This window comes from Perca fluviatilis, chromosome 12 (genome assembly GCF_010015445.1).
Source record: "Perca fluviatilis chromosome 12, GENO_Pfluv_1.0, whole genome shotgun sequence".
NCBI lineage: Eukaryota > Metazoa > Chordata > Actinopteri > Perciformes > Percidae > Perca > Perca fluviatilis.
In genome coordinates, this window is record NC_053123.1 from 34983136 (window position 1) to 35009674 (window position 26539).

The following is a 26539-nucleotide window of genomic DNA, read 5'->3' on the forward strand; positions in this document are numbered from 1 at the left end:
CATTCGAGTGGACATTACATATCTCCCAGGCCTGGCATGTTTATGAATACATTGACATGTGATTACAGTGTGTGCAGCAAATTCATTTGATGTTTTTCTGAACAGAGGGACAACCATCAGAAGAAGCAGGAAGAGGTAGAGGTAGAGGGCTGAAACGTAAGTGTGTTGCCATGAATTCTCAGTAAGAAAACCCTGTTAAGTTCTACATCCTGTATCGTTATGCCACAGAATCCTTCTTGAAATTCAAACGGCAATTTGTCATTTAATTTGTCTTTCAGCCAAGCAGACCCCGTCCCCTGGAGAAGGCCGGGGCCGCGGCCTGAAGCCTGGTGGAAGAGGCCCCACACCACCAGAGGAACCTTTCGGAGGATTCAAACTCAAAGCTGTGCCTCTGAAGTTCATTAAGAAGATTCAGGACATTGTGTTGCAGGAAGCCGAGTCTATCGGCTCGTCTGCAATGTTTGAGTGTGAGGTCTCGCCTTCCACCGCCATCACAACATGGATGAAAGGCGACAGTAACCTACGCGAGAGCCCCAAGCACAAGTTCACTTCTGACGGCAAAGATCGCAAGTTGAACATTATTGATGTCCAGTTGTCCGACACTGGTGAATACACCTGTATCGCCAAGAATGCCGGCAAGGAAATATCATGCACAGCCAAGCTCATTGTTGAAGGTATTTATATCTTTTTTTTCTGCCTTAAAAATAACACCAAAAATACTTGGTGTCATGAAGACCAGAAGTCTCTCATGGTCCTATTTAAACGTTAAACACCAATGTCAAATTGCTCATTGCCTTTTTAATCTTCCCACAGAGCTCCCTGTGAAATGGATCAAAGAGCTAGAGCCAGAGACTTCAGCTATGAAGGGTCAGCCTCTGTATATGACCTGTGAGTTGAACAAAGAAAGAGATGTGATATGGAAGAGGAATGGTGAAGTCCTGAAGAAAAAGGCCGGCAAGGTTCAGATCAATATCATTGGTATGCAGCACGCTGTGACCATCCAGAACTCCACTGAGGAGGACACTGGCGTCTATACGTGCGAAGTGGCCAATCAGGAGGATGTAAAGACTACGACAAGTGTCAAAATCATTGGTAAGCAAAAGAGGATATTGAATCAGGTTGTTGAAATTTAGTACAAATACTCTTTTCAAAGTATTTGTACTAAAACAAACTGGCTTTCAAGCCAGGGAGCAGAGTTCCCTTCCCTTGGGAAAACAAAAGACTTTCAATCAGGAAATGCGTGTTCATTCCTCCAGAGTTTCAATCCAAACCCCAATCTTTTTCCTAAACTTAAATGTCGTTGCCTCATGAAGGTCACTTTTTGGAGCTTGTGGTGCCTTGTACCCGGCTCAAAGTTATCTTTTGTCGGGTAAACTCAACTACCAACTGCCGCTGATACGGCGACATCTCACGGAGCTCTGGTTGCCTATTTTGTAGGATATCATACGAATTGGTGTGCAAACATTTTCCTGCTACATCATACAAATCCGTTCATGAGAAACGCATTGATTAAACATATTCCGAGACGCAGTAACATACATTAATACTGTTGTTTTGTAAGGGCTGTGTACTGGGATAGATTAGGGCAGGAATAGCATTCGTGGATGTATAATGTTGTTCAGAACAATTGAAATATATTATCATGTCCTCAGCGTACAAATAATCACTTCATTATACGCTGATGACATGACAATATATTTTAGTTGTTCTGAACATTATACATCTCGGTGTCCAGTTCAAAACTAGATGTCACTAAATGTCCTCATGCCTTCCCACTGCAATCACAGATTAAGAAGAACCTTGAAATTGTCTCACTAAACTAGAGCTGCAACGATTAGTCGACTAATTGATTTGTCGATCGACAGAAAAAACAATGGCCAACTATTTTGATAATCGATTAATCATTAAAGTAATTTTTCATGCAAAAATAACAGAAAATGCAGTTTTTAGCCTCTCAAATATGGAGATTTGCGGCTCTTTTCTGTTTCATATCATAATAAACTGAACATCTTTGGGTTTTGGACTTACAAAACAAGATATTTAAAGCTATCACCCTAGACATTGAGAAACTGGGATGGACATTTTTCACAATTTTTAGCTCACCTGCTGTGGTTTAGACTACATTTTAGTTAAAAAATTAGTATATTAATGGGGCATGTTGTGTCTTTAGTGGTATGATGGACGCTGATTCAGTAATGTTCATCTCCAACAGAAATAATCAAAGACTGGATTGTGAAACCACTGAGAGACCAGCATGTGAAACCGAAGGCAGCCGCTACATTTAAATGCGAGCTCTTCAAGGATACTCCCAACTGGAAGTGGCTCAAAGGAGAGACTGAGGTCACTCCTTCTGACAAGGTTGAGATCAAGAAGGACGGAAAGGAGCTGACGCTCACCATCAAGAACTGTCAGCCTGATGACGTAGCAGAATATGCCATGGAGGTGGAAGGACGTGTCTACACCGCTAAGCTAACACTAGGAGGTTTTTCTACCCTACTTACCTTCATTTTAACCTTAGTCCCTTAAAGGTCCCATATTATGCTCATTTTCAGGTTCATAATTGTGTTTTGGGTTTCTATTAAAACATGTTTAAGATAAATGTCTCCTGTCTCCTATAGGAGAAATTTGTCTGGGGCGGTAGAGAAAACAAAATTGCGACGCATCGCACATAAACACACAATTAACAAACATTAAACATGCATAAAACATAAGCGTACTGTACATCTATACATCTATCACATATGTCATCCAATGCATCATAAACATTCGATAAACCTCACACAAGACCCCCCTACCTTGTGTGAGGTTTATTCTACATGCTTTAATGTTAATTAATGCAAAAAAATATATATTTTTTTTTACTCATACTGTCTGAATATACCTGTATTCACCCTTAGTCTGAAATGCTCAGTTTTAGCATCTGTCTCTTTAAGACCTCCTACTGTAAAAGCCCAGACTGCTCTGATTGATCAGTGTTTCTGGGTCTTTCACATCTGTGCTCTCAGCATCTCTGCACTGTGTTTGTAGCCGGGGAATGACTGTAGCGCCACTGTAGCGTTACTTTCTACCAATATATAGTATAGTTGTGGCATCACAACCGTATGGAAGTCCTGATGGCTCATTTAAAGGCACAGTTTCTCAATAAGGGCTGTGTGCATTTCTCTGTGGATTTAGCGTTTTGATACTTACACTACAGTATAAATAAAGCACCCTGACCTACTTTATAATGAAAAAAGACAAGAAAATCTCACTTTTCACAATATGGGACCTTTAAATACTTTAATACCTGCCATTTGTATTTATGAGTACTAATACAACTTCTTTCTCAGAACGGGAGGCCGAGATCCTGAAGCCCCTGGCCAGCGTTGAAGTGGTTGAGAAGGAAGAAGCCAAGTTTGAGACAGAGATCTCTGAGGATGACGTTCCTGGAGAATGGAAGCTCAAAGGAGAGGTTTTGACCAGATCCCCGGTACGACTCGATCAACTTGTTTTTGTAGAATGTCACATGATTCTTAACGAGGGCTGTCAACAATGAGTCTTGCATTGCGAGACCTTCCTCCATAGAATCAGAATCAGAAGATTTTTTTGTCATTGTACAAAATTCTTAGCAGCAGTTCACCCAGTAAACAAATCTAAATCTAAAAAGACAAGAAATAAATAGTAAAAGAATACAATCATAAATAGAAAGAAATATACATACTAAAAGTACTAGTTATTGCACATCATCCCTAAGACGTTTTTGTATATATATTGAGACTATTTCCAGGAAATATTACAACTTTTTCGAAGACTTTTTAGGTGGAAATATTAAGACTTGCAGATGGTTCTCTCCTCAAGACTAGTTACCTGCATGTACTGTCCATGTGAACTGAGTTACCCCAGGAGTACGTCCAGTCTCAAACACCACTTCAGCATTAAAAACTTGAAAAAAAAAATCCCTTTTAAAGTACATTTAGAACAGATTAATTTAGTTACCGAGTTAATTATGGACAATCATGCAATTAATTGCGATTAAATATTTGAATCGATTGACAGCCCTAATCCTAATGCATGTATTTCTACTTTTCCTTGTTCGTGTTCACTACTTTTTATATATTAACGCACTGTAATGTATTCTCCAGATGTGCGACATCCAAATGGAGCGTGGGGTGCGTAGACTCACTCTGAAAAACTGCCAGTTGGATCAGGCCGGAGAAGTGTCCTACCAGGCTCTGAACGCCATAACCAGCGCAATGCTCAATGTCAAAGGTAAGAAGAACTCCTGGGATCCGGGATCGGAACTACAATGTACCGTTATTGTTGATTTTAGCTGTAAAAATAAAGGCGTAAGGTCCACAGGCAATAAAATAAAGCTTTATGGCAAGTGAGCGTGGACCTTAGATCTTTATTTAATAGGGGTATTGAGTCATATTCATTATTTCCGCCATTCTTTGAGACTTCATGCAGCCGAGGAAGACAAGGACCCAAGGATCCCAACTATTTCAAATAGTCAAAATGGTGTCCAGTGTTTGTTCTATCTGTTTGTCTGCCTGTCCAATGGAAACCTGTCTGTTGTTCTGTCAGATTCTACATTGTGTGCGTAGTATGTTCACTGTAAGTCTTCCATATTTGTACCATCTGTGGTTAAATGTTTTATGTTAAATCTATGCACAGTGGCCAGTTTATTAGTTACACCAGCGTTCATGAATGTGTCATTCCACCAGACATGAAATCACTTTAGATTTAGCAAAGATTAAAGAGTTTAGTAATTGTTTGATTTAACGTTAGAATAGCAGGTGATGGTCTCAAACAGAAGGTAACCCCAGTGAAGAAACAAAATATCCTGAAGAGTTGATGCATCCTGATAAAACTGAAGTCAGAATTTGGTGCGAACCGGAGAAGATGATGGACTGGTCCTTTACCGTTGACGAAACTTTTGGTGAATGTCTCATGAAGATCCCTTGTTACCAGCAAGACTGTGTTCCTTGATGACAGCAATTTAGCCTTCAACAAATGGAGTCCTTAAACGCCATTCTCCAAAGCAGAATTAATGCAATTTGACGTCATTTCATCTTAAGATGCCCTGCACAACCTGAAGATGTCTCCAATAGGTTTTCTGTAGGATACAGGAGGAACAGCTCCCAGCCTAGCAGCCAATGTTTTCCAGTGACCGCTCACGGTGTTGCAACGAAAAATTCCCCTGCGGGCCATTTTACCCATGTGCTACCATTGTAAAAGAGACGTCTGTAAAACAGTTGATAGGACACCTCCAACTGCAAACAAGGTTGCTTATGACTCTTTCTATTATGAATTTTTAATCCATGGACTTTTTTATATTTGAAAAACTTCCCTTGAACCGAGAAAATCGATTTAAAAACCTGTGACATTGCAACTACAATGTAAAGTCTTTGGGCCTGCGGGAGAAACACTACTGCGCAGAGTCACCGGGCCAGGCATGGCGGAAGGAAACCCAGAAGATTAGGCAACTTTTTTGGCAAGAAACTCCATTGATAAGACAGATAGATGGACTTTATTTATCCCAAACTGGAACATTTCTGAACTGAATATGTGCCCTTTTGGGATCTGCTATCCAGTTATTATAATACATCCATGGTAGACTGTCATAACCTGATGCACCAGATGGATTGTTCACACAGAACCATCTGAGACGTCGTCATTGGAAACTGTATGCAAAAGGAAAGGCACTTTCAAAAAATACCTGGCAAGTGATTAGATGAACCATCCGTCTATCACGTCCGCCATCGAAGCGGCCGTCACACACCTAAACCACGCCCATAGCTGCCAGTAGCTCCTCACCGGACGCTAATTGGCTTAGTTAGCTGGTAGTTCAGACACAAACGCATTAGGTTGGAGCCAGACAAGATGGATTTTACTGTGATATGTGATATTGCGAGAATCCAGCTGCCATGCAAGGTAAAGAATGTAATTGGTTCTTCATTTAAATACCCCTGACATTCCTTTAGTATGGTATGGTTTAGACCCATAAAGAGGTACTCCTCAGGGTGTACATGGTAAACTGGCCTTCGCTGTAGACCGTTGTACTGTTTTGTTGTGTTTTGTTGTTGTGTTGTTGATGTTGTGTACCTGTGTCACCTTTTTAATCTAGAAATCGAAATGGACTTTGTTGTCCCGCTGAAGGACGTTTCTGTGCCTGAAAAGAAACAGGCTAAGTTTGAATGCACCATCACGAAGGATGTCTCTAAGGTCATGTGGCATAGAGGCGACGATGTCATCACCCCAGACCAAAAGTATGACATCATCGATGATGGAAAGAAGCATATGCTTATTATAAACTGTTGTGAGTTTGATGACGAAGACGAATATACAATTGCGGTTCTGGGAAAAACTTCAACAGCTAGACTCACAGTGGAGGGTAAGTGCTGGGTCGCCATTACTGGACACAATTAGCAGAACCGTTATTATTATTCTGACTCCAGTCATTGAGTTGGTTGCCGCCTCTTTCAAACTAACTCATATGAATATGCTTTACTAATACAATTATAGGTATCAGGCTCAAATTTATCTCGCCGATAAAGGACCAAACTGTGAAGGAAGGCACAACGGCTCGTTTCGAGCTGGAGCTCTCTCATGAGAACATCCCCGTCACTTGGTACAAGAACGACGTTAAAATTCATCCGAGCAGAACCGTGGTCACTCATGTGGACGGAAAGAAGCATGTGCTAGAAATAAAGGAAGTGACTCTCGACGATACTTGTCAAATTAAGGCTGAGGCCAAAGGAATTCCTTCCATGGCCAACCTGACGGTCATAGGTAAATCCAGAATAATCTCCTGTCCTCTTTCTGTCTTCGTTTTCCAGTGTCTGTCATTCTTCTTCCCCCACAGCTATTTGTAGAATTTGTCCGTGTTTGTGTCTTTGTAGGTCCACAAAAAGACCTTTGTCATTTTGTCCATATTTGTGTCTTTGTAGGTCCACAAAAAGACCTTTGTCAGTTTGTCCGTGTCTTTGTAGGTCCACAAAAGACCTTTGTCATTTTGTCCATATTTGTGTCTTTGTAGGTCCACAGAAAGACCTTTGTCAGTTTGTCCATATTTGTGTCTTTGTAGGTCCACAAAAGACCTCATTTTGTATTTGTAAGACATTGTTTTCTGTGTTCTGTGTCGTAAGAAATTATTTCTCTATGTTGTGCATATTGTCTGTCTTGTCCTGTGTTTGCCTTGAGCCATTTATATATGTTGAATGTGTTGTGTTTGTGCCATGGAGAGTCACCCTAAAATATCCCCTATTCCAGAGGGAGATGCATACTTCACAGTTAAGCTGCAGGACTATACTGCAGTGGAGAAAGACAGGGTGGTTCTTGATTGCGAGCTCAGCAAAGACGTCGATGTTATGTGGTACCACGATGAGGCCGAGATCAAGACCTCAAAGATGGTGGCCATCAAGGCCGAGGGCAAACGCAGAACCCTCGTCATCAAGAAAGTTGGGGACGAAAACAAAGGACAATATGTATGTGATTGTGGAACAGACAAGACAACAGCGACACTTCACATTGAAGGTAAAAACACAGTCCCCTTCTTGACGAACATCTTTAGCTTCACCCTTCATCTAATCGCACCTCAAGCCCCATCGCTATGTCTTGTTGCAGTTTTATGCACCTGAAACACTTTGTTCACCTCTTAATGACCTCAGTCATCACATGTATGTGTTCTTTCTCATCTCCACCCTCCTGAAAAACACTACAAGAGTTGTCTGTGAAGGTTCTCAGTCATCCAGGTCATAGCTGTCCAAGGAAGGTTAAATTCAAAGGCAACTGGAACTTGTTTAAGTTAAAGATGGACAGGTCCAAGGCATTCTTCTTGCAAAAAGTGAAAAAAAGTCTTTATTTTGTTGGCTTTTTCTTATTAAAATGGTAAGTACATTAAAAATAGAGCTGGATAACAACCCATGTGTACCCTGACGAAGGTTTTTGTTGCTACGCGTGGGTTGTTACCCAGCTTCATTTTTTTCTCCAATTTCATTTCAATATGAAATAGCCATCCAAATACCAGACCTGTCCTTTTGTGTTCCTTTCCAAAGAGCACCTTCATGATTTGTTTTAACTTCTGATAAGTCCAGTCCTTTCTTCTTCTTAACGGACTTGTTTAAGACGTCTTGACGTCATTAGTTCTGACTAATGATTGTCAGAACTGAAGAAGTCTCTCGAATGAGAGACTAAATGTCTTCAAGAACCTTAAAGGTGCTGTAGGTAGGATTGTGAAGATCCAGGACTTAGCCAAAAAATTTGAACATCAGCAACTTCTCAGTCCCTCCTCCCCTTTCCGCTAAAGCCCAAAACGGTCTCCTAAGCCCCTCCCCCCACAATGCGTGTGCATGAGCAGTGATTGACGCGCAGTTAGACACCCCGGCCCTGATTGGTGCATGAACAGGAAGCGGTGGATTTTTGCAAATCACACTACAGGCTGTAGGTGGTGCCACAGGAGCCTAAATGACCAGCTTCATGTAGTTCTACTGGAACATAGGGTCAGTTTCAGCAAATATGTATAACAAAGTTATATTTATAAGTCTTACCTGCTGCACCTTTAACCAAGTCCAGTTGCCTTTGAATTGAACCTTTCTTGGATACAACAATAATTACAGATTTCCATGGAAGCTCTGATGTATCTAAGCCTGATTATCACCCTAGTTTTCGAGATATCAGTCCTCTCTTGTAGTGTTCTTCCTTCGTAACTTGTGTGTCTTTTGTTCTGTTCTGGTTTTGTTTGTAACTTTGTGTGCTCCTAGAGATACTTTTTTCATGGTTAGTTACCATCACAGAACCATCCCTATTTAAAGAAACTAAATTTTAAAGAACTGTGGCACTTTATTAATGTAATAGGTCCATATAGAACCAAAGGGCTAAAGAAAAGTTCATTTATGCAGACTGATCTCATGAAGTATGTATGACACGCCAATTCGTATGCCATTATTGGTGCGTTATCAAGACGCATACTCGCTTTTTGGCGTGTTTATCAATGGCCTCCATTGACTTACATTACCTTGCGATTGCGTGTGAATTGACGCCGTAGCGAGTAGTATGAAAGGGCGAAAATCTGTGTAAGGAGATTGGTCTGGGGGGAGGATGGGTCAAACACAGGACTTTCACCCAGGAGACCGGGGATCGTGTCCCGCGTGTGACGTTGTCATGTTCCGCATTTGTTCTTTTCCTAAAGCCAACCCACGTGTGACGTTTCCTAAACGCAACCGTAGCCTCGCAATAACACGTAGCCTCGCGATAACATGCCACGTGGCGTGTATGTTTACGCTGTGATGTTGCAGACTGCCGGTCTCTCTGATACAGCGTAGACATACACTCGGATAGCTCAAAATGCGTTCAGATAACACGCCACTTTGCTTTAGGAAAGTGGCGTGTATGTTTACGCGAAGTCATGATATCACGTTGATTTATGGTAATAATGCGTCCAAATGAATGGACTTTTTTATTTCTACAGCTACAAAACCTTTTTGCACAAGCACAAAATACTAATGAGCCTTATTTGATCCCATTGACGCCAACATTGAGAGCCCATTGGTTGTTTATGGTCCAATGAAAAGGTTGCACGTTAAAGGAGGTTTCTATAAAGCACCTTCAATTGAGGTTTCTGTATATATGTCTGTTGTCTAAGTGTTTGTGTCTTTACGTCAAGTTTGTTTTAATATTTCAATGTCTTAATATCTTGAGTAAGAGTTTTGTCCCCTCTCTTAAACCTCAGCGCGCCACATCAAGGTGGTTCGCCCGACGTACGGCGTCGAGGTGTTTGACGGAGAGACCGCTCGATTTGAAGTCGAGCTGAGCGAGGACGATGTCCACGGCCAGTGGAGACTGAACGGAGAAGTCCTCAGTCCATCCGCCGTATGTCTCTTTAATAACACCTCAGCAGATATTCTCTTACCCGCGGATCGATTCACTTTCGTTCACCCAGACGTGGATTTTGTTAAGAAAAGAGTCACACATCTCAAACCATTCACGGTTGAGAAATGTTTGATTTCTCGTTAGCTGAAGAATGAAAGTGAATTGACGCGCGGCCTTGCTCTGGTTTTCTGTTGAGTCCTTGTGTTTTTTGTACTGAAATGCTGAAGTCTTGTCGGTCGTCTGCAGGATGTTGAGATCGTGGAGGACGGCGCCAAACACACTCTGGTCTTGTACAACTGCAAAGTGCCTCTAACAGGCGAGGTGGCGTTTACCGCCGCCAACGCCAAGTGCTCTGCTAACCTGAAAGTGAAGGGTGAGCTTTCACTTCCTCACTTCTATACCTTAAACGGGTTCACTTGTTGCTTTTAAATCTTATCGTTCTTCAGTTCCTTTGCAAGTTGTCGTCTTACTTTGTCGGGTGCTGCAATATCCAAAATAACCAGAAAATTATGTGGAATTTATAAAATGTAATAATGATTTATATTCCATGAAAAGTGTAGTAAATGCTATTACATTCTGCATACAAAGAACCTTCTTTTGTGTTACGTAGAACTTTCTTTTGGGTAATTTTTCTCAGTGTGGCAAAACCACTGACTTTCATCAACTTACCCAAACACAACCGAGCCGAAGCTGTTATTCCTGAGCCCTTTACGCAGGCCGTGATATTAACTGTATGTGTCTGAACCAACAGAGCACCCCGTCTCGTTCATTACACCGCTGGCTGACGTGCATGTGTACGAAAAGGACGAAGCAAAGTTTGAGGTGGACATTTCTAGAGAGTCCAAAAGCTTCCGTTGGTTGAAGGGATCTCAGGAGTTGTCAAACGACGATAAGTTTGAACTCCTGGCAGAGGGAAAGAGACACACTCTTGTTGTAAAATCTGCCAGATATGAAGACGAAGCCAAATACATGTTTGAGGCTGAAGATAAACGGACATCTGGGAAGTTGATTATCAAAGGTAAATGGAGTCCGTCCAGTTCGTTTGGGATATATATGTACGCCACCTTTTCCTCCCAAAACATTGTGTGTATATGTCTGTATGTGTTTATCTACCAACTCTAGATTTATTCCCTATGAATGTATATATATAATTTGTGTTTGTCAGGTATTCGCCTTGAATTTATCAAGCCGATTAAAGACGTGACAGTGAAGGAACGTGAAACCGCAGAGTTCAGCGTCGAACTCTCTCACGAAAAGATCCCAGTGGTGTGGTACAGAAATGGCATGCGCCTGCACCCCAGCAAGGTGGTGCACATGTCGGAGGACGGGAAAGTGCACACGCTGGCCTTCAAGGAGGTCACCATCGATGACACTTCCATGATCAAAGTAGAGGCCATGGGCAAGACCGCCGAGGCCATGCTCACCGTGCTCGGTTAGTAGCGTGTCCAGGGCTGAATTACAGCGTGGAATGTAACTAAGTATTTACTCTAAGTACTGTATTTAAGTCCAAATGTTGAGGTACTTGTACTTTAATTTTCATGCCACTTTCTACTTCTACTCGGCTACATTTCAGAGAGAAATATTGTACTTTTTTACTCCACTACATTCATCTGTTCCAGCTTTAGTTACTAGTTACTTTAGTTACTCCGCTACATTCATCTGTTCCAGCTTTAGCTATTAATTAAATAATTTTAATTTTTACGCTTTGTTACTAGTTACTTTACACATTAAGATTTCTGCACACAGAACACATGTAGTTTATAAAATCTGATGTTTGATTCTAAAGTAAACTAGCCGACAATATAACGGACTACAAGTCAGTTGAGATGATGAGACCATTAAACACACAACTGGTTGGAACCTTTACACTTTCTACAATGTCTTAATACTTTAACTACATTTTCCTGATGATAGTTACAGACTTTTACTGAAGTAACATTTTCACTGCAGTACTTTAACTTGTAACAGAGTATTTATACAGTGTGGTATTAGTACTTTAACTTGTAACAGAGTATTTATACAGTGTAGCATTAGTACTTTTACTGCAGTAAAGGATCTGAATACTTCTTCCACCGCTGCTGAATTCCCAGAACTAATCCCGCCTTGGTTTTGATGACTCTTTCTGGGCCTGGTTCCCTGACCCCCCCCATGGCTTCTCTCCTGCTTTAACTGCTCACTGCTGGTTGTTGTTACGTGTCTCCTTGCAGAGGGTGACCTGTACTTCACGGCGAAGCTGCAGAACTACACCGCCGTCGAGAAAGACGAGGTGATTTTGTCCTGCGAGCTGAGCAAGGCGGCCGCTGACGTCCGCTGGTTCAAAGACGGTAACGAAATCTTTGCCTCCAAGAACGTTGTCTTCCAGTCGGACGGCCGGAAGCGCACGCTGCTGATCAAGAAGGCGGCAAGGAGCAGCATGGGAGCGTACACCTGCGACTGTGGCACCGACAAAACCACAGCCGACCTGAACATCGAAGGTAATGCCTGCCGGCCAGCCCCAGACCGCGCTCAGGACGGCAGAATCAGGCCACTCCAGTTCCCCCGAAACCCTCCGGGCCATCCCATCCTCCATCCTCCATCTTTATGTCCTGTACTCTAAATGTTTTGTAACGTTTGTGACGTCTTGTCATAATCCAGCCCTGAACATCTGCGTTATAACTGTTTATAAGAAACTCTCTTTATGACCTCTGAAGAAACAACGGAGACATGAATCTGTGAATGTCTCTTCACTCAGATGTTCATAAAAGTGTTTTATATACATGTTATAACCCTCATACCTTTTACTAACTTGTTTTTGTATTTCGTTCATTATGAATATTTATATTCGACAGGCGACATTAAATAAGGTCCAATGGCATGAAAATGTCACTTTATGAGTTTTTTTAACATTAATATGAGTTCCCCCAGCCTGCCTATGGTCCCCCAGTGGCTAGAAATGGTGATAGGTGTAAACCGAGCCCTGGGTATCCTGCTCTGCCTTTGAGAAAATGAAAGCTCAGATGGACCAATCAGGAATCTTCTCCTTATGAGGTCATAAGGAGAAAGGTTACCTCCAGGCACAGTCTTAGGGGACCACTAAGGTCTATATAAAAGAGACTTCAGATGCAGTATTAGGGGACCACTAAGGTCTATATAAAAGAGACTTCAGATACAGTATTAGGGGACCACTAAGGTCTATATAAAAGAGACTTCAGATACAGTATTAGGGGACCACTAAGGTCTATATAAAAGAGACTTCAGATACAGTATTAGGGGACCACTAAGGTCTATATAAAAGAGACTTCAGATACAGTATTAGGGGACCACTAAGGTCTATATAAAAGAGACTTCAGATACAGTATTAGGGGACCACTAAGGTCTATATAAAAGAGACTTCAGATACAGTATTAGGGGAACACTAAGGTCTATATAAAAGAGACTTCAGATACAGTATTAGGGGACCACTAAGGCCTATATAAAAGAGACTTCAGATACAGTATTAGGGGACCACTAAGGTCTATATAAAAGTATCCAAAAAGCAGCATGTCATGGGACCTTTAAAACATGTGTAAACTACTTTAAAAAGTACTGCTAGTACTAACAGTTTCACACGTTTAGCTCATTTTCAACAGCTGACAAGAAATACATTTTAAACCAAGATCCTTTCTAGCGAGACCGGCCTGATTGAAAGAATTCATAAATGTCTTTAGAGGCATAACTAACTCAGTTATAATGCTTTATAGGACATTCATGTGTTGACAGTGTAGAGATGTTTTATTGGGTTGGGTTATTGTCAAGAGTGACTCATCGTCTTTCTGCTTTTGCAAAAACACTGTAAGACGCTCTGAATAAGAGCGTCCGCTTTTCTGTCCAAACTGTCCCGTCACGTCTCCGCTGTTTGTCCTCCACTCATCGTCTGTCTGACTCTGTACGACAACATCAAACTGTTTTCACCTGACTCAAGCCTGTCTGTGGTTTCCCTGAGAGATGTCAGTCAGCCGTCTTGCTTTTCCTCTAACGTCATTTTAAATCTCCGCAGAGCGCGACATCAAGGTGGTGCGCCCGCTGTACAGCGTGGAGGTCACCGAGACGGAGACCGCCAAGTTTGAGACGGAGATTTCAGAGGAGGACCTCCACGCCACCTGGAAACTGAAGGGAGAGATGATCCACCCGTCTCCTGTAAGATTACACACCCGCAAAGATGTCACTGTTGTTATTAGGAAGTGAAACAATGTGGATGTAGACTAAAAACGCAGTTACACCTGGAGAGGGGGGAATAGCCAGAGCAGGGGGAATGAGAGGGGGAACACCAGAGCAGGGGGAATGAGAGGGGGAACACCAGAGCAGGGGGAAGGAGAGGGGGGAACGTAGCCGAAGATATTCCTTTCTAAACTAAAACGTAGCAGTGTGAATGTAGCCTGAATTATAGAGAGCTCTGCAAAAAGGTTCTCTTGTCGCCTGGTCTCAGAATGAAGCTGGTTTTGAACGTTTCTGTTATTTTGTCCTCAGGATGTGGAGATTAAGGACGAGGGAAGCCGCCACATTTTGATTCTCTTCAACTGCAAAATGGACATGGCCGGAAGTGTCGACTTCTCGGCAGCGAACGCCAAATCCTCGGCTCAGCTCAGGGTCAAAGGTGACAGAAATCACACACACACTGTTTGGTTGTCAGCTTAAAATCTGTGACCAAACTCTTGAGATTTTTGGTAAAACATGAAACCCAGCATCTAGTTAAGTACTGCACATTCACAAGTTTCACATTCCAGCGCCGCGAGCCGCTGAAACAGAGACAGGGCCGGAGTGTAAAGATAAGAAAGAGCAGCTCGGCACCAGAGGAAGCCAGAAGTTTGTGGAAGTAATTACACATGAATGAGCACATATTTGGAAAGAACAAAGTTTTTTTTTTGCTAAGAATCAACTCAAAAATGTACACAATGTAGGTATAAACCAATCACAATTGTCTTGGGCGGTGCTACGCGCCGGACGGAGCAACGGTGCCTCTGCTAAATAGTCTCAGGAAGAGTGAGGTGAGAATGTGAAACTGTAAATCAGTGGCTGTGATGTGAGCCAGAGCTCAGCTGTCACCGATCCTTCAAAGACTTTTAAACAACTCTCAAACGGTGAAATCACTCAGAGGGAGCTTTTTGTTGTTGCAGAGTATGTAACATGAAATGTAATGCCTTTCAGACGCTTTGTATTGTTGAACAGACATTGTGTTAAAAACACTATCTGCTCTGTTAGCTGTCAGAGCAGATCCTGACTGACAGCTCGGCCTTTAACTGGCCGTTAAAGGGGCTTTAATTCAGGCATGTGGAGAAGCCTGTAAACACTTGTTAATTCAAACTGGCTTCCTGTATCTGGGGTCGATGACAGCGTTACAACACGGCGAACCATGACGTTGCATTTTTCTGCAGCGTGACGTTGGGTAACCCCTGCGAGGAGCTTCCACATTCTCCTTTTCCAGGAAAACTGCAGCCGGCCGGTGACTGACAGGAGCAGGTTGGCTTCCCCTGCTGGGTTTGGCAGAGGCTGGCTCTCAGCCAATCAGGCTCCTCGGTTATTTTAGAAGACGCATGCCTTATCTAGAGCAGGTTAGCAGTGATTGGCAGGGGGCAGGATGCTACCCCTTCCCTTACTGGTGCCTGCCAGCTTTATGAAATGTGCGGCAGGTCGTATGCTAATGAGCCAGCCCCCCCAGTGCCAAGTCCCGGTGTGGCTGTGTTCAGTTGTCCCGAGGGCGTCCAGCCACCGGCCTACAGCTCCAACACGCCATGACGATAAGCCACTGAGGATTAGCCGTTTCTCTGCGGGGATTTCTTTGGATTTATTCAACTTTTTTTGTTAGTGTTCTGAGGGGGGGGGACTAACCATGTCTTCTCCCCAATCCAAAGCCCGGGTGATCGGCCTGGCGAGGCCTTTGCAGGACGCCACGGTGACCGCCGGGGAGACCGCCACCTTCGAGTGCGAGCTGTCGTATGAAGGCATCGCTGTCGAGTGGTTCCTGGGGGGTACCAAGCTGGAACCAAGCGACAGAGTAAGTCCCAAAAACACACACACACACACACACACACACACACACACACACACACACAGCCATCCCACACTCCTTCTGTTGACATCCAGATACTAAAAGCTGTGCAGGGGCGCCAGGAGTCCGGGCCTCGGGCTCGGGCCTCGGGCCTCGGGCCTCGGGCTGGTTCTGGTCCCAGGGTTTTGACCTGATTTCAACAACAATGGCACATTTAAGAGACATTAAATGAAGAAAGGAAAGCCAGGAACCCCCTAAAGGAGGGGCTCGGCATGTTGGGCTCCTTTTCCTTTCCTTTCCTTTTACAATTATTCAACTAAATGTAAAGAAAGAGATGAGAAAACATAATCTATGAAATGAAAAAAGGCACGGAAGAAAGGAGCAATCAAATGAGGAAAGAAAGAAAGTAATCTTACAAAAAGTTTTCAAATTTTCAATTAGTTTTAGAGTGTGTTTGCTCGTTTTATTTTAGTTTTAGTGTGTTGTGAGTGCCAGGTATAATATTTTAGAAATATGTAGCTACATATATGTACAAAATACTTATATAATACAGATGAATGTTTAGTCTTTGTGCCGCTTTAGTGTTTGATTTTCAGTGATTTCAGCACAGCGCCATCTCTGATTTGCATTCATTTTGACTTATTTTAAATAGTTTTTTTAACCTGGCGATATAGTTTCAGTTTAGTCTTTCTTGAAGGTTTTTATTTTTATTTAGTTCCACGTTACTAAACTCCACTTCTTTAGGTTTTAGTTTGAGTTTAGTTTTGGATAATGTAAGTGTGTTGTTGGCCAGTGTTTCCGTCTGCGTTCATATAAGGCCCTGCTGCTGCAGCGTTGAGGATTCCAGCCGAGCATACGATCCTGCTTTTGAGATAACGCAGGCAGGGAGGCTTTTTCTGCCCTGCAAGCGTTTCTCCGGGGGTTATTTTTAACAGCTGCAGCAGGAGGCCCGAGACGCACAGCAGGTGGCAACGGGAGCGATTTGACAGCTTCAGCTTTAAAATCACACCACGTGCCGTTAAAAAAAAAAGTTTCTGCGCTTTTCACGCGGAAATAAGAGTCGCAAAGAGAGCTCGGTGTGAGTCCGGGCCGCTGAAGACATGTCCAGCCATAACGCAGGATTAGTTTGATTATGGGATGGAACCGGAGAGCTCTAAAAGGTTTCCAAGGAAACACGATTCTCTCCGGGGGACTGTTACACAACATAAACTGTTGCACCAAATCTCAAACTAAAGCCCCGAGCTGTTCTCTGACTGGGCTTTTCTTTAAATATGAAAGATAAAGTGAGTAAATACATACATACATACATATATACATACATGTATAGTGTACATACATACTGTACATACATACATACATATATACATGTATAGTGTACATACATACTGTACATACATACATACATATATACATGTATAGTGTACATACATACATTCATAACAACCGAATTAAACTCCTGCAGGTTCAGTAAATTCAACCTAAAGAAAGCCAGCTGTTTGTTGTTGAACCACGGAGGAGAACAACAAGACTTGCAGTAGACCAATAAAACTATTAAAATAAGCTACATCTGTCCCCCCCCCCCAACACCCACACAAACACTCTCAACCAATGGATTTGAGAAGTGACAGAAAACTGCACCAACTGTGGCCGGGTTGGCTCAGTGGGTAGAGCAGGCGCACATGTACTGAGAGGGTTATACCTTGACACAGAGGTCCAGGGTTTGGATCTGACCTGTGACCATTTCTTGCATGTCTTCCCTCCTCCCTCTCTCTCTCTCTCCCTCTCTCTCTCTCCTTTCTCACCTAGCTGTCCTGTCAAATAAAGTCAAAAAAACGCCAAAAATAATCTTAAAAAAAAATAATACACGCACTCCGCTGCAACTGAACTGATATGAGATTCAACTTTGAGCTTTGAAAAGATGAAATACAAAAAGTTTACCGTCTTTTATCAGTTCAAAAGTTGTTTCTTTAACTTGTCTTTGTTGTCACTGACCCATTTTCAAAAAAGAAATTTGGGTTTCTGTCAAAACAAATAACGTGGTAAGTAAAATAAATGATCAGTTCACTACTTTCATTGAATTTGGGCGTTTTATTCAGTTTTATAGCGCAGAAAGAATCGATAAAGACATCGAGAAGTGACCAAAATGTCGGGCAAAGTGACAAAAAACATTGTGGAAAAGTGAGCATGGACTTCCACTCTGTGAGATCAATAAAGTAAAATAATAAAATCTTATCTTAAAATACATCAAAAATCAAATCCTCTCTGTCTGCAGACATGAAGATACTTTGGTTACACTTTACTTGAAGGTATCTACATAAGAGTGACATGACACTGTCATGAACGTGTCATAAGCGTTATAAACAAGTTATAAACGTTTATGTCTTCTGCAGTGTTTCCTTTAGGATTTTTTTTTAGCAGTGGGGGCCGGTCCGAACACCCCCCCCCCACTCCCCTCCATGAAACAGAGCTGACACTTCGCTGCAACACAAACTAATATATTTATTCACCTCTATTCACACACAATGAGGCCTATTCTCAGTTGTGATTGAACTGTATTTGTTGAGTTACTATAGAGGCCAACTTAGATCTTGACATATAGGCTAAGCATTCTGTAGCAAATAACAATAAACCCACTATTAATTACATTATCTCAATGCACTATTAATTACATTATCTTAATGCACTATTACTTACATTGTCTTAATGCACTATTAATTACATTGTCTTAATGCACTATTAATTACATTGTCTTAATGCACTATTAATTACATTATCTTAATGCACTATTAATTACATTGTCTTAATGCACTATTAATTACATTGTCTTAATGCACTATTAATTACATTATCTTAATGCGCTATTACTTACATTGTCTTAATGCACTATTAATTACATTATCTTAATGCGCTATTACTTACATTGTCTTAATGCACTATTAATTACATTAATTACATTATCTTAATGCACTATTAATTATCTTAATGCAGTGTCACTACTTCAGCATGTAAATAATGCACCTCAAATACAAACGTTCTCCGACATAAACTCTAACAATGCAGCCCTGTTTCTGATACCGTGGGGGGCGCCACGGTCAAATCAACATAGAGGAAACACTGTTCTGTCATTAAGTGTCATTCGGTTTTTGTCATGACAAGTTGACATTGTTTTTGGGTTGTCTTGATTATGAAAACTTGACATTAATCAAAGTGACATTACCAGAAGTTGTCTTGGTCATGACAAGTTGACATTAAGTTAGTATAGAGTATCCTTATTATTATAGTATCACCACTAAATGCCTAATCTTAACCCTTACCCTCACCCTAACCATAACCTAATTATACCCCTAATCCTACAACCAAGTCTTAACCCTCAAACAGCCCTTTAAACTTGGGGGGGTCCAGCATTTTGGGCCCCACAAAGCTGTCGGGACCCCACAAGTATACTGGACTCCCGGTTTATGGACCCCACGAATATAGTTAAACAAGAACACACACATACACACACACAGACACATGCCGGCTCGACGCACACACACCAGCGCAAGTATAAACATCAGGCCACTTACGTAGGCTACGGAGAAAACTCAGCGTGGAGCCTCCACACAACTGTAAAATGGCCGTTAGGGTTTATGTGTCATGTGTTCATGACACAGTCATGACACTCTTATGTAGATACCTTCAAGTGAAGTGTTACCAAAATGTATTACCTTTGTTTATATTATTTTATTATGTTGCAGTCACAGTTTACTTCCTACACTCAGAGGCATAAACATTTAATTCTCTACAACTGGTGAGAAATTGGCAAAAACAAGAACCGTTTTTCTACTTTATTGGTGAGCTTAAAATGTCTTGACGGGTTTCTTGTGTAGATCAGAAACCAAATGGCGTGTGGCTCCTTTTTGGCAAGAGGCGATAAGCGGGAATTTGGATAATAGCTTCAACCAATCAGAGCAACGGTCCGGGTGACGTAGCAGCGACATAGACAGTATATAATGGACCAACAGAGCCCGTGTCTCCGGACGGAGACCAGTGAAGGATGTTAGAAGCACTTTTCCGGTGATCACTAGCTTTACTGAGCAGCCTCCAACTGAGAGAGACAACGTAGATGTGACGTGAGTCTGAAAGTGTGAAGTCTTCTGGTAGCTGTGCCAAGAGAAATCTCAATCATTCCCAATCTTACAGAGACGGAGAGTGTAGGTATATGTAAGGAGATAACATAGGCACAGGCTAATTACTGATCACTAACATGCTAGTTAACATTAGTAATTAAACCTAAACAGCTAACGTAAGTCCAAACTGCCTGTGAGCTTCTCCTGTACTATACGGTAATTCCTCTACTGTGTGACAGTAAGTCTCGTGGTTATGACCCAATCGTTAGCCTATTGTTATAAAAGCGTCTGCTACGGAGCCATAACGTGAGCTACAAGGTAATGGAGCCTTTTATACATTGTCGTGTTTCTTTAGAAATAAACAACGGACAAATAGAGTCTTTAAACTCTTCAGATGTAAAGTTATTCGCTGTCAAAGTGACGTCAGAATGAATGGGAGTCAATGGGATGCTAACAGCCGGTGATACCTTTGTAGCATCAAAATGGCGCCATAGGAGGTTCGAGTTCTGAAGCAAAGCTTACCCCCTTGAGCAGCGACAGCGGCATCTACGGGCTTCTGCGCTTCTGTGGCCGCCATGTTCAATGTAAAACGAGAAGCTGCTTGGTCGCTTCTCTATCGTCATCGTGTTAAACCGGCCAATAGCGCGCCAGGTGGATAAGCCAGTTTGTGATTGGTTCCCTCAGATTTGTAATGGAAGCAGGATAGATAAACGTACAAGTCTCCAGCCTGAGCTGCAGGGAGAAATCAAACCCCCGGCAGATCAGGCCGGGGTTACCCAGTCGTGTACAGCAGGGGTGTCAAACTCAACTTCACCAAGGGCCAGACAGGTTTAGTTTATTGATAGGCTTTGTGTCGTATAGTCTCCTCACTTACAGTTTGGTCGACATAAAGTCCTAAAGAAATCAGGAAAAAGTTCCTCAGCCATCATAGAAAAGAAGAGCCCAAAAACTTCCCAAAAAATGACAAAAACTTCAGCAAAAGTGACAAAAACGTCGGAAAAAATTCTAAAAATGTCAGCAAAAGTGACCAAAACATCGGCAAAAAGTAGGTGGGCCAAAATGTTTTGTGAACCTAAATTGATGTACGGGGCCAGATCAGAATCTGCGAGGAGCCGGATTTGGCCCGCGGGCCTCGAGTTTGACACATGTGATGTACAGGATTGAATAACCAGTCTGTAGCTGCTTCTTTAAAACCTCTTCCCAAACGGACTTTTGAACTCGTCAGCATTGTAAAGTATTCTGTTGAAAGTACTTCCCTCCCTCTCTCTCTCTCTCTGAGAGATTATTACATCAAATGTACCCTAAACGACCTGATAGTGGTTCATCTGTAAAGCAGAACCAATCTCAGTTGAAGAGATGAGATAACAGAGATAATTGTAATGGTTTTTCAGACACGATCGACACCATATGGTTCCTTCCTCTTGGCGGAGTTGTGTTTCGGTGGCTCTGTGTGAAACACAGTCCGTGGACGTGTGTTAAAATCAGCCCTCGGGTGTCAAAGGTCGAAATGTTTAAATCGGGGGAAGGAAAGCAGCTGCTTGCGTTCGTTTGAGTTGTTAGGGCTCAGCTGACGGAGCCTGCATGCGCTGCAGCCCTGAGAACCATGTCATGAACTTTTTTTTAATTTATTTTGGTAATGCAACTCCACACACATATATACAATATTGCAAATGTAATACATATATCTCACATTTGAAAATACAAACAGTGGTAAATTAAATTCAAATAAAAGGCAGGCAAATTTACCTTTTACATACACACTGTTACCCACAGATATAAACACACATATGTGTGCCTGCACATCCATAATTACCCTCTATCCACCAATGCCCCACTCCCCTCTAAAAGTCAGTGGTAATACTATATTCAAAAGACATTTTGCACCCTTTCGATCAGAACTCATAAGTTTAAGCCAGTCCATAATGTCTGGTCTTTTTGGACTCTTCCAGTTGCGCAAAATGAGTCTGGGAGCTACAATAAAGCCCGTTAAGATCAGTCCAGCTTCTGATTTAGCCAGGCCTTGGGGCAGCGACGGACTGGCCATCTGGAATTTGTGCAAATGCCAGAATGGCTGCCCTCTATGGGCCACTAATGATAATAACAATCTGTCTTTGGTTTATTTTGTGTATTTTGTATTATGTTTACGCGAAGTCATGATGTCCCGTTGTCTTTTAAATGTAAAATGAAGCCGTGCACGAAGTTAAGGATCTTCCGTTGACCTGGGGAGAGTAAAAATAGTAGGAATATTTAGTTGACTAACACTCGACTACACAACTCTGGAAAACTGAGTATATCCACAAAGAATCATGGAAAAGCACAAATAGCATCAAAAACATCCAAAAAAAGTCACAAAAACGTAAGAAAACTGAGTGTTGGTGTGCAGACGGTGACTGTTGCTCTGTTGAACAGGTGGTGTTGAAGTCGGAGGCTAAAGCCCACAGCCTGACTCTGAGGGACGTCAAGCTGAACGAAGCCGGACAAATTAAACTGGTCGCCAAAGACTTCCAGACCGAGGCCAACCTCATCGTCAAAGGTGAGGTCACATCCCAGTCTTCTTCTTATTCCAACCAAAGAGCTTCTTATCAAGTTACAAAGGCCAGAGCAGGGGGAATGAGAGGGGGGAGAAACACCAGAGCAGGGGGAATGAGAGGGGAAACACCAGAGCAGGGGGAATGAGAGGGGAGAAACACCAGAGCAGGGGAATGAGAGGGGAGAAACACCAGAGCAGGGGGAATGAGAGGGGGAGAAACACCAGAGCAGGGGGAATGAGAGGGGAGAAACACCAGAGCAGGGGGAAATGAGAGGGAGAAACACCAGAGCAGGGGTATATGAGAGGGGAAGCGCCAGAGTAGGGGGAATGTGAGGGGGAAACGCCAGAGTAGGGGGAATGAGAGGGGGGTAAACACCAGAGCAGAGGGAATGAGAGGGGATAATGCCAGAGCAGGGGGAATGAGAGGTTGGAACACCAGAGCAGGAAGAATGAGAGGGGAGGAAAACACCAGAGCAGGGGAAATGAGAGGGGGGAAACAGGAATGAGAGGGGGAAACACCAGAGCAGGGGGAATGAAAGGGGGAAACGCCAGAGCAGGGGGAATGAGAGGGGGGAGAAACACCAGAGCAGGAAGAATGAGAGGGGGAAACACCAGAGCAGGAAGAATGAGAGGGGAAACACCAGAGCAGGAAGAATGATAGGGGGGTAAACACCAGAGCAGGGGGAATGAGAGGGGGGAGAAACACCAGAGCAGGGGGAATGAGAGGGGGGAAACACCAGAGCAGGGGGAATGAGAGGGGGGAACACCAGAGCAGGAAGAATGAGAGGGGAAACACCAGAGCAGGAAGAATGAGAGGGGGGAAACACCAGAGCAGGGGGAATGAGAGGGGGAGAAACACCAGAGCAGGGGGAATGAGAGGGGGGAACACCAGAGCAGGAAGAATGAGAGGGGGAAACACCAGAGCAGGAAGAATGAGAGGGGGGTAAACACCAGAGCAGGGGGAATGAGAGGGTGGAACGCAGCAGAAGATATTCCTTTTTAAACCAAAAGGTAGCAATGTAACAGTACCCTAACTACCGTGCTGTGTGTGTTTCTGCGTGTGTGTTTTTGCGTGTGTGTTTCTGCGTTTGTGTTTCTGTGTGTTTCTGCGTGTGTGTTTCTGCGTGTGTGTTTCTGCGTGTGTGTTTCTGCGTGTGTGTTTCTGCGTGTGTGTTTCTGCGCGTGTGTTTCTGCGTGTGTGTTTCTGCGCGTGTGTTTCTGCGTGTGTGTTTCTGCGTGTGTGTTTCTGCGCGTGCGTTCAGAGCCGCCGGTGGAGTTCACGAAGCCTCTGGAGGACCAGACCGTGGAGGAGGAAGCGACCGCCACACTCGAGTGCGAAGTGTCCCGGGAGAACGCCGAGGTGCGGTGGTTCAGGGACGGGCAGGACATCAGGAAGACCAAGAAGTACGAGATGATCGTCGACGGCCGCAAGAGAGCGCTGGTCATCCACGACTGCACGCTGGACGACTCCAAGACGTACGCTTGTGACGCCAAAGACTTCAAGACCTCCTGCTTCCTCAACGTCGAACGTGAGTACAGCCCCATGGGGGGTAAGCTTTGCTTCAGAACTCAAACCTCCTATGGCACCATTTTGATCCTAACAAGCCACCATTCTTATATATACTGTTATAACGTCTTTCTGTTTTTGTGATCTGACTCGATGACATTTACAATGCATCAGCACCGGCGAGACAAACGGTCAAACTCGCCCGTATAAAACAAGGCAGCAGTACGTGTACTCAGTTCAGCAGTAAGCAGAACTCCATTCAGATGAATACAGCAGTCAGGATGTAGCAGCCAAGCTCCTGGTGATTAATTTGGCGTCACCGTCTTATACAGGTTGAATTAGGAGTGAAACTGTAGAACATGAACAAAAGTAAGATGCACAATCAAAAGTATACACTGTAGTATAGACTCCACATAAGTACTATGCATCAGTTGTACTGTATAGTGCTTTAAGTAGACAGTATACATGGCATGCAGTTAAGCTGATGACTTGCTAGTACATGTGGTTTAGTTCACGATTTACTAATTTACAGAAATTAGGCGTAGTAAAACATTCATCCCAAAAATAATGTCCAGATATTGTTCTATGGTGCCAAAACTAGTACTTACAAACGATGCTTTCAAAGGCATAAATAAAGGAAGGATTTGTCACATATCATATCAAATTTAAAGGGCCAGTAGGTGGTTAATTCACTAAACCTGAAGGCAAACCAGTGTATGCTATGTGTTAGATAAACAGTGCTGTAGATGTCTGGTTCAGTGTTTGTGTTGTTGGATTATGTGTCAATGTGCCTGAAATGTAAAGCAACAAATTGCCTCTAAGTCTAAGTCTAAATCTAAGGTTGTGTGTGTGTGTGTGTGTGTGTGTGTGTGTGTGTGTGTGTGTGTGTGTGTGTGTGTGTGTGTCCACAGCTCCACATGTCGAGTTCTCGAAGCCGCTCCATGATGTTGAGGTCAAAGAGAAGGAATCCGCCAGGTTTGAATGCCAAGTTTCCAGAGAGGACGTCAAAGTGAGCATCACCTTTTTGTCCAGATAAAACTTCAAATTCATAACGACTAGAGCTGGGCGATATAGAGAAAATCTAACATCACAATATCTTTGACCAAATACCTCGATATCGATACCGCAACGATATTGTATTGTTGACTATCAGTGCTTTCACAACATATTTACACAATGAGATTTTAGATAAATAATCATCAGTAATGTGGATATAATGACTAAGTGGGTAAAGGTGAATAATAGAACAGCTACAACAGTCTGGTAAGATCAGAAAAGTACATCACTTTACTGTAATGCAGCCTTTAAAACCAGGAAAAGACACTTATGCCATAGTACGATATTAAGATATCCAAAATCTAAGACGATATCTAGTCTCATATCACATCCATATATTGCCCAGTTCTTATAACACTTTTCTAAACCTCTCCGACATCTCCTCTGTCCGTCTGGCGCCTCGCAGGTCCGCTGGTTTAAAGATGGAAGTGAAATCAGAAAGGGGAAGAAGTACGAAATTATCGCTCAGGGTCGCCAACACATCCTCATCGTCCACAAGTCCGTGTTTGACGACGAGGCAGAATACGAATGTGACGCCAAGACCTCCAAATCCTCCGGCATGCTCACTGTCGTCGGTAAGACAACCAGAACACCAGGAGCCTGCTCTTCATACGTTTACAACTCACGTAGCTTTACTTTGTTGTTGATTATTGGCAGTGGTGGAATGTAACTTAGTACATTTACAAAAAAAAAACACTGTTATGTCATAAACAGAAAGCCAAATAAGTGTGCTGTATATGGTTTTACTTAAAGTGCTCATATTATGCTGCTTTTTTACCTTTCTTTTATTGTGTTATATACAGTATGTGTTTGTGCATGTAATAGAAGTGAAAAAGCCCAAAGTTCCCCCCAAAGGGACTTACCATCTCCAACAGAAAACACTGTTCACAAACTGGGCAGGGCACGCCCTCATCCTCTGCTTCTGACTGGCTAGTAGTCCTTACCTAGGTACTGTCAGGGCACGCCCTCATCCTCTGCTTCTGACTGGCTAGTAGTCCTTACCTAGGTACTGTCAGGTCATGCCCTAATATTCTGCTTCTGACTGGCTAGTAGTCCTTACCTAGCTACTGTCAGGGCACGCCCTCATCCTCTGCTTCTGACTGGCTAGTAGTCCTTACCTAGGTACTGTCAGGGCACGCCCTCATCCTCTGCTTCTGACTGGCTAGTAGTCCTTACCTAGGTACTGTCAGGGCACGCCCTCATCCTCTGCTTCTGACTGGCTAGTAGTCCTTACCTAGGTACTGTCAGGGCACGCCCTCATCCTCTGCTTCTGACTGGCTAGTAGTCCTTACCTAGGTACTGTCAGGGCATGCCCTCATACTCTGCTTCTGACTGGCTAGTAGTCCTTACCTAGGTACTGTCAGGGCATGCCCTCATACTCTGCTTCTGACTGGCTAGTAGTCCTTACCTAGGTACTGTCAGGGCACGCCCTCATCCTCTGCTTCTGACTGGCTAGTAGTCCTTACCTAGGTACTGTCAGGGCA

General features: G+C 43.0%; 2 protein-coding genes across 2 annotated transcripts in view; both read left to right on the forward strand.

The window, feature by feature from the left end:
• The window catches only part of tgfbr2l (transforming growth factor beta receptor-like), a 435413-nt gene that overhangs the window by 361594 nt on the left and 47280 nt on the right, over nt 1-26539 (forward strand). The gene's annotated exons all lie outside the window — the stretch shown is intronic.
• The window catches only part of LOC120570023 (titin-like), a 208193-nt gene that overhangs the window by 155702 nt on the left and 25952 nt on the right, over nt 1-26539 (forward strand). Inside the window, 21 exon segments of the mRNA XM_039818258.1 lie at nt 106-156; nt 279-674; nt 814-1092; nt 2213-2482; nt 3330-3469; nt 4122-4248; nt 6107-6373; nt 6505-6771; nt 7252-7515; nt 9710-9849; nt 10096-10222; nt 10601-10867; nt 11015-11281; nt 12057-12323; nt 13865-14004; nt 14335-14461; nt 15717-15859; nt 22372-22495; nt 23755-24021; nt 24911-25008; nt 25462-25630. Coding sequence (XP_039674192.1) covers nt 106-156; nt 279-674; nt 814-1092; nt 2213-2482; nt 3330-3469; nt 4122-4248; nt 6107-6373; nt 6505-6771; nt 7252-7515; nt 9710-9849; nt 10096-10222; nt 10601-10867; nt 11015-11281; nt 12057-12323; nt 13865-14004; nt 14335-14461; nt 15717-15859; nt 22372-22495; nt 23755-24021; nt 24911-25008; nt 25462-25630 — 4197 coding nt within the window.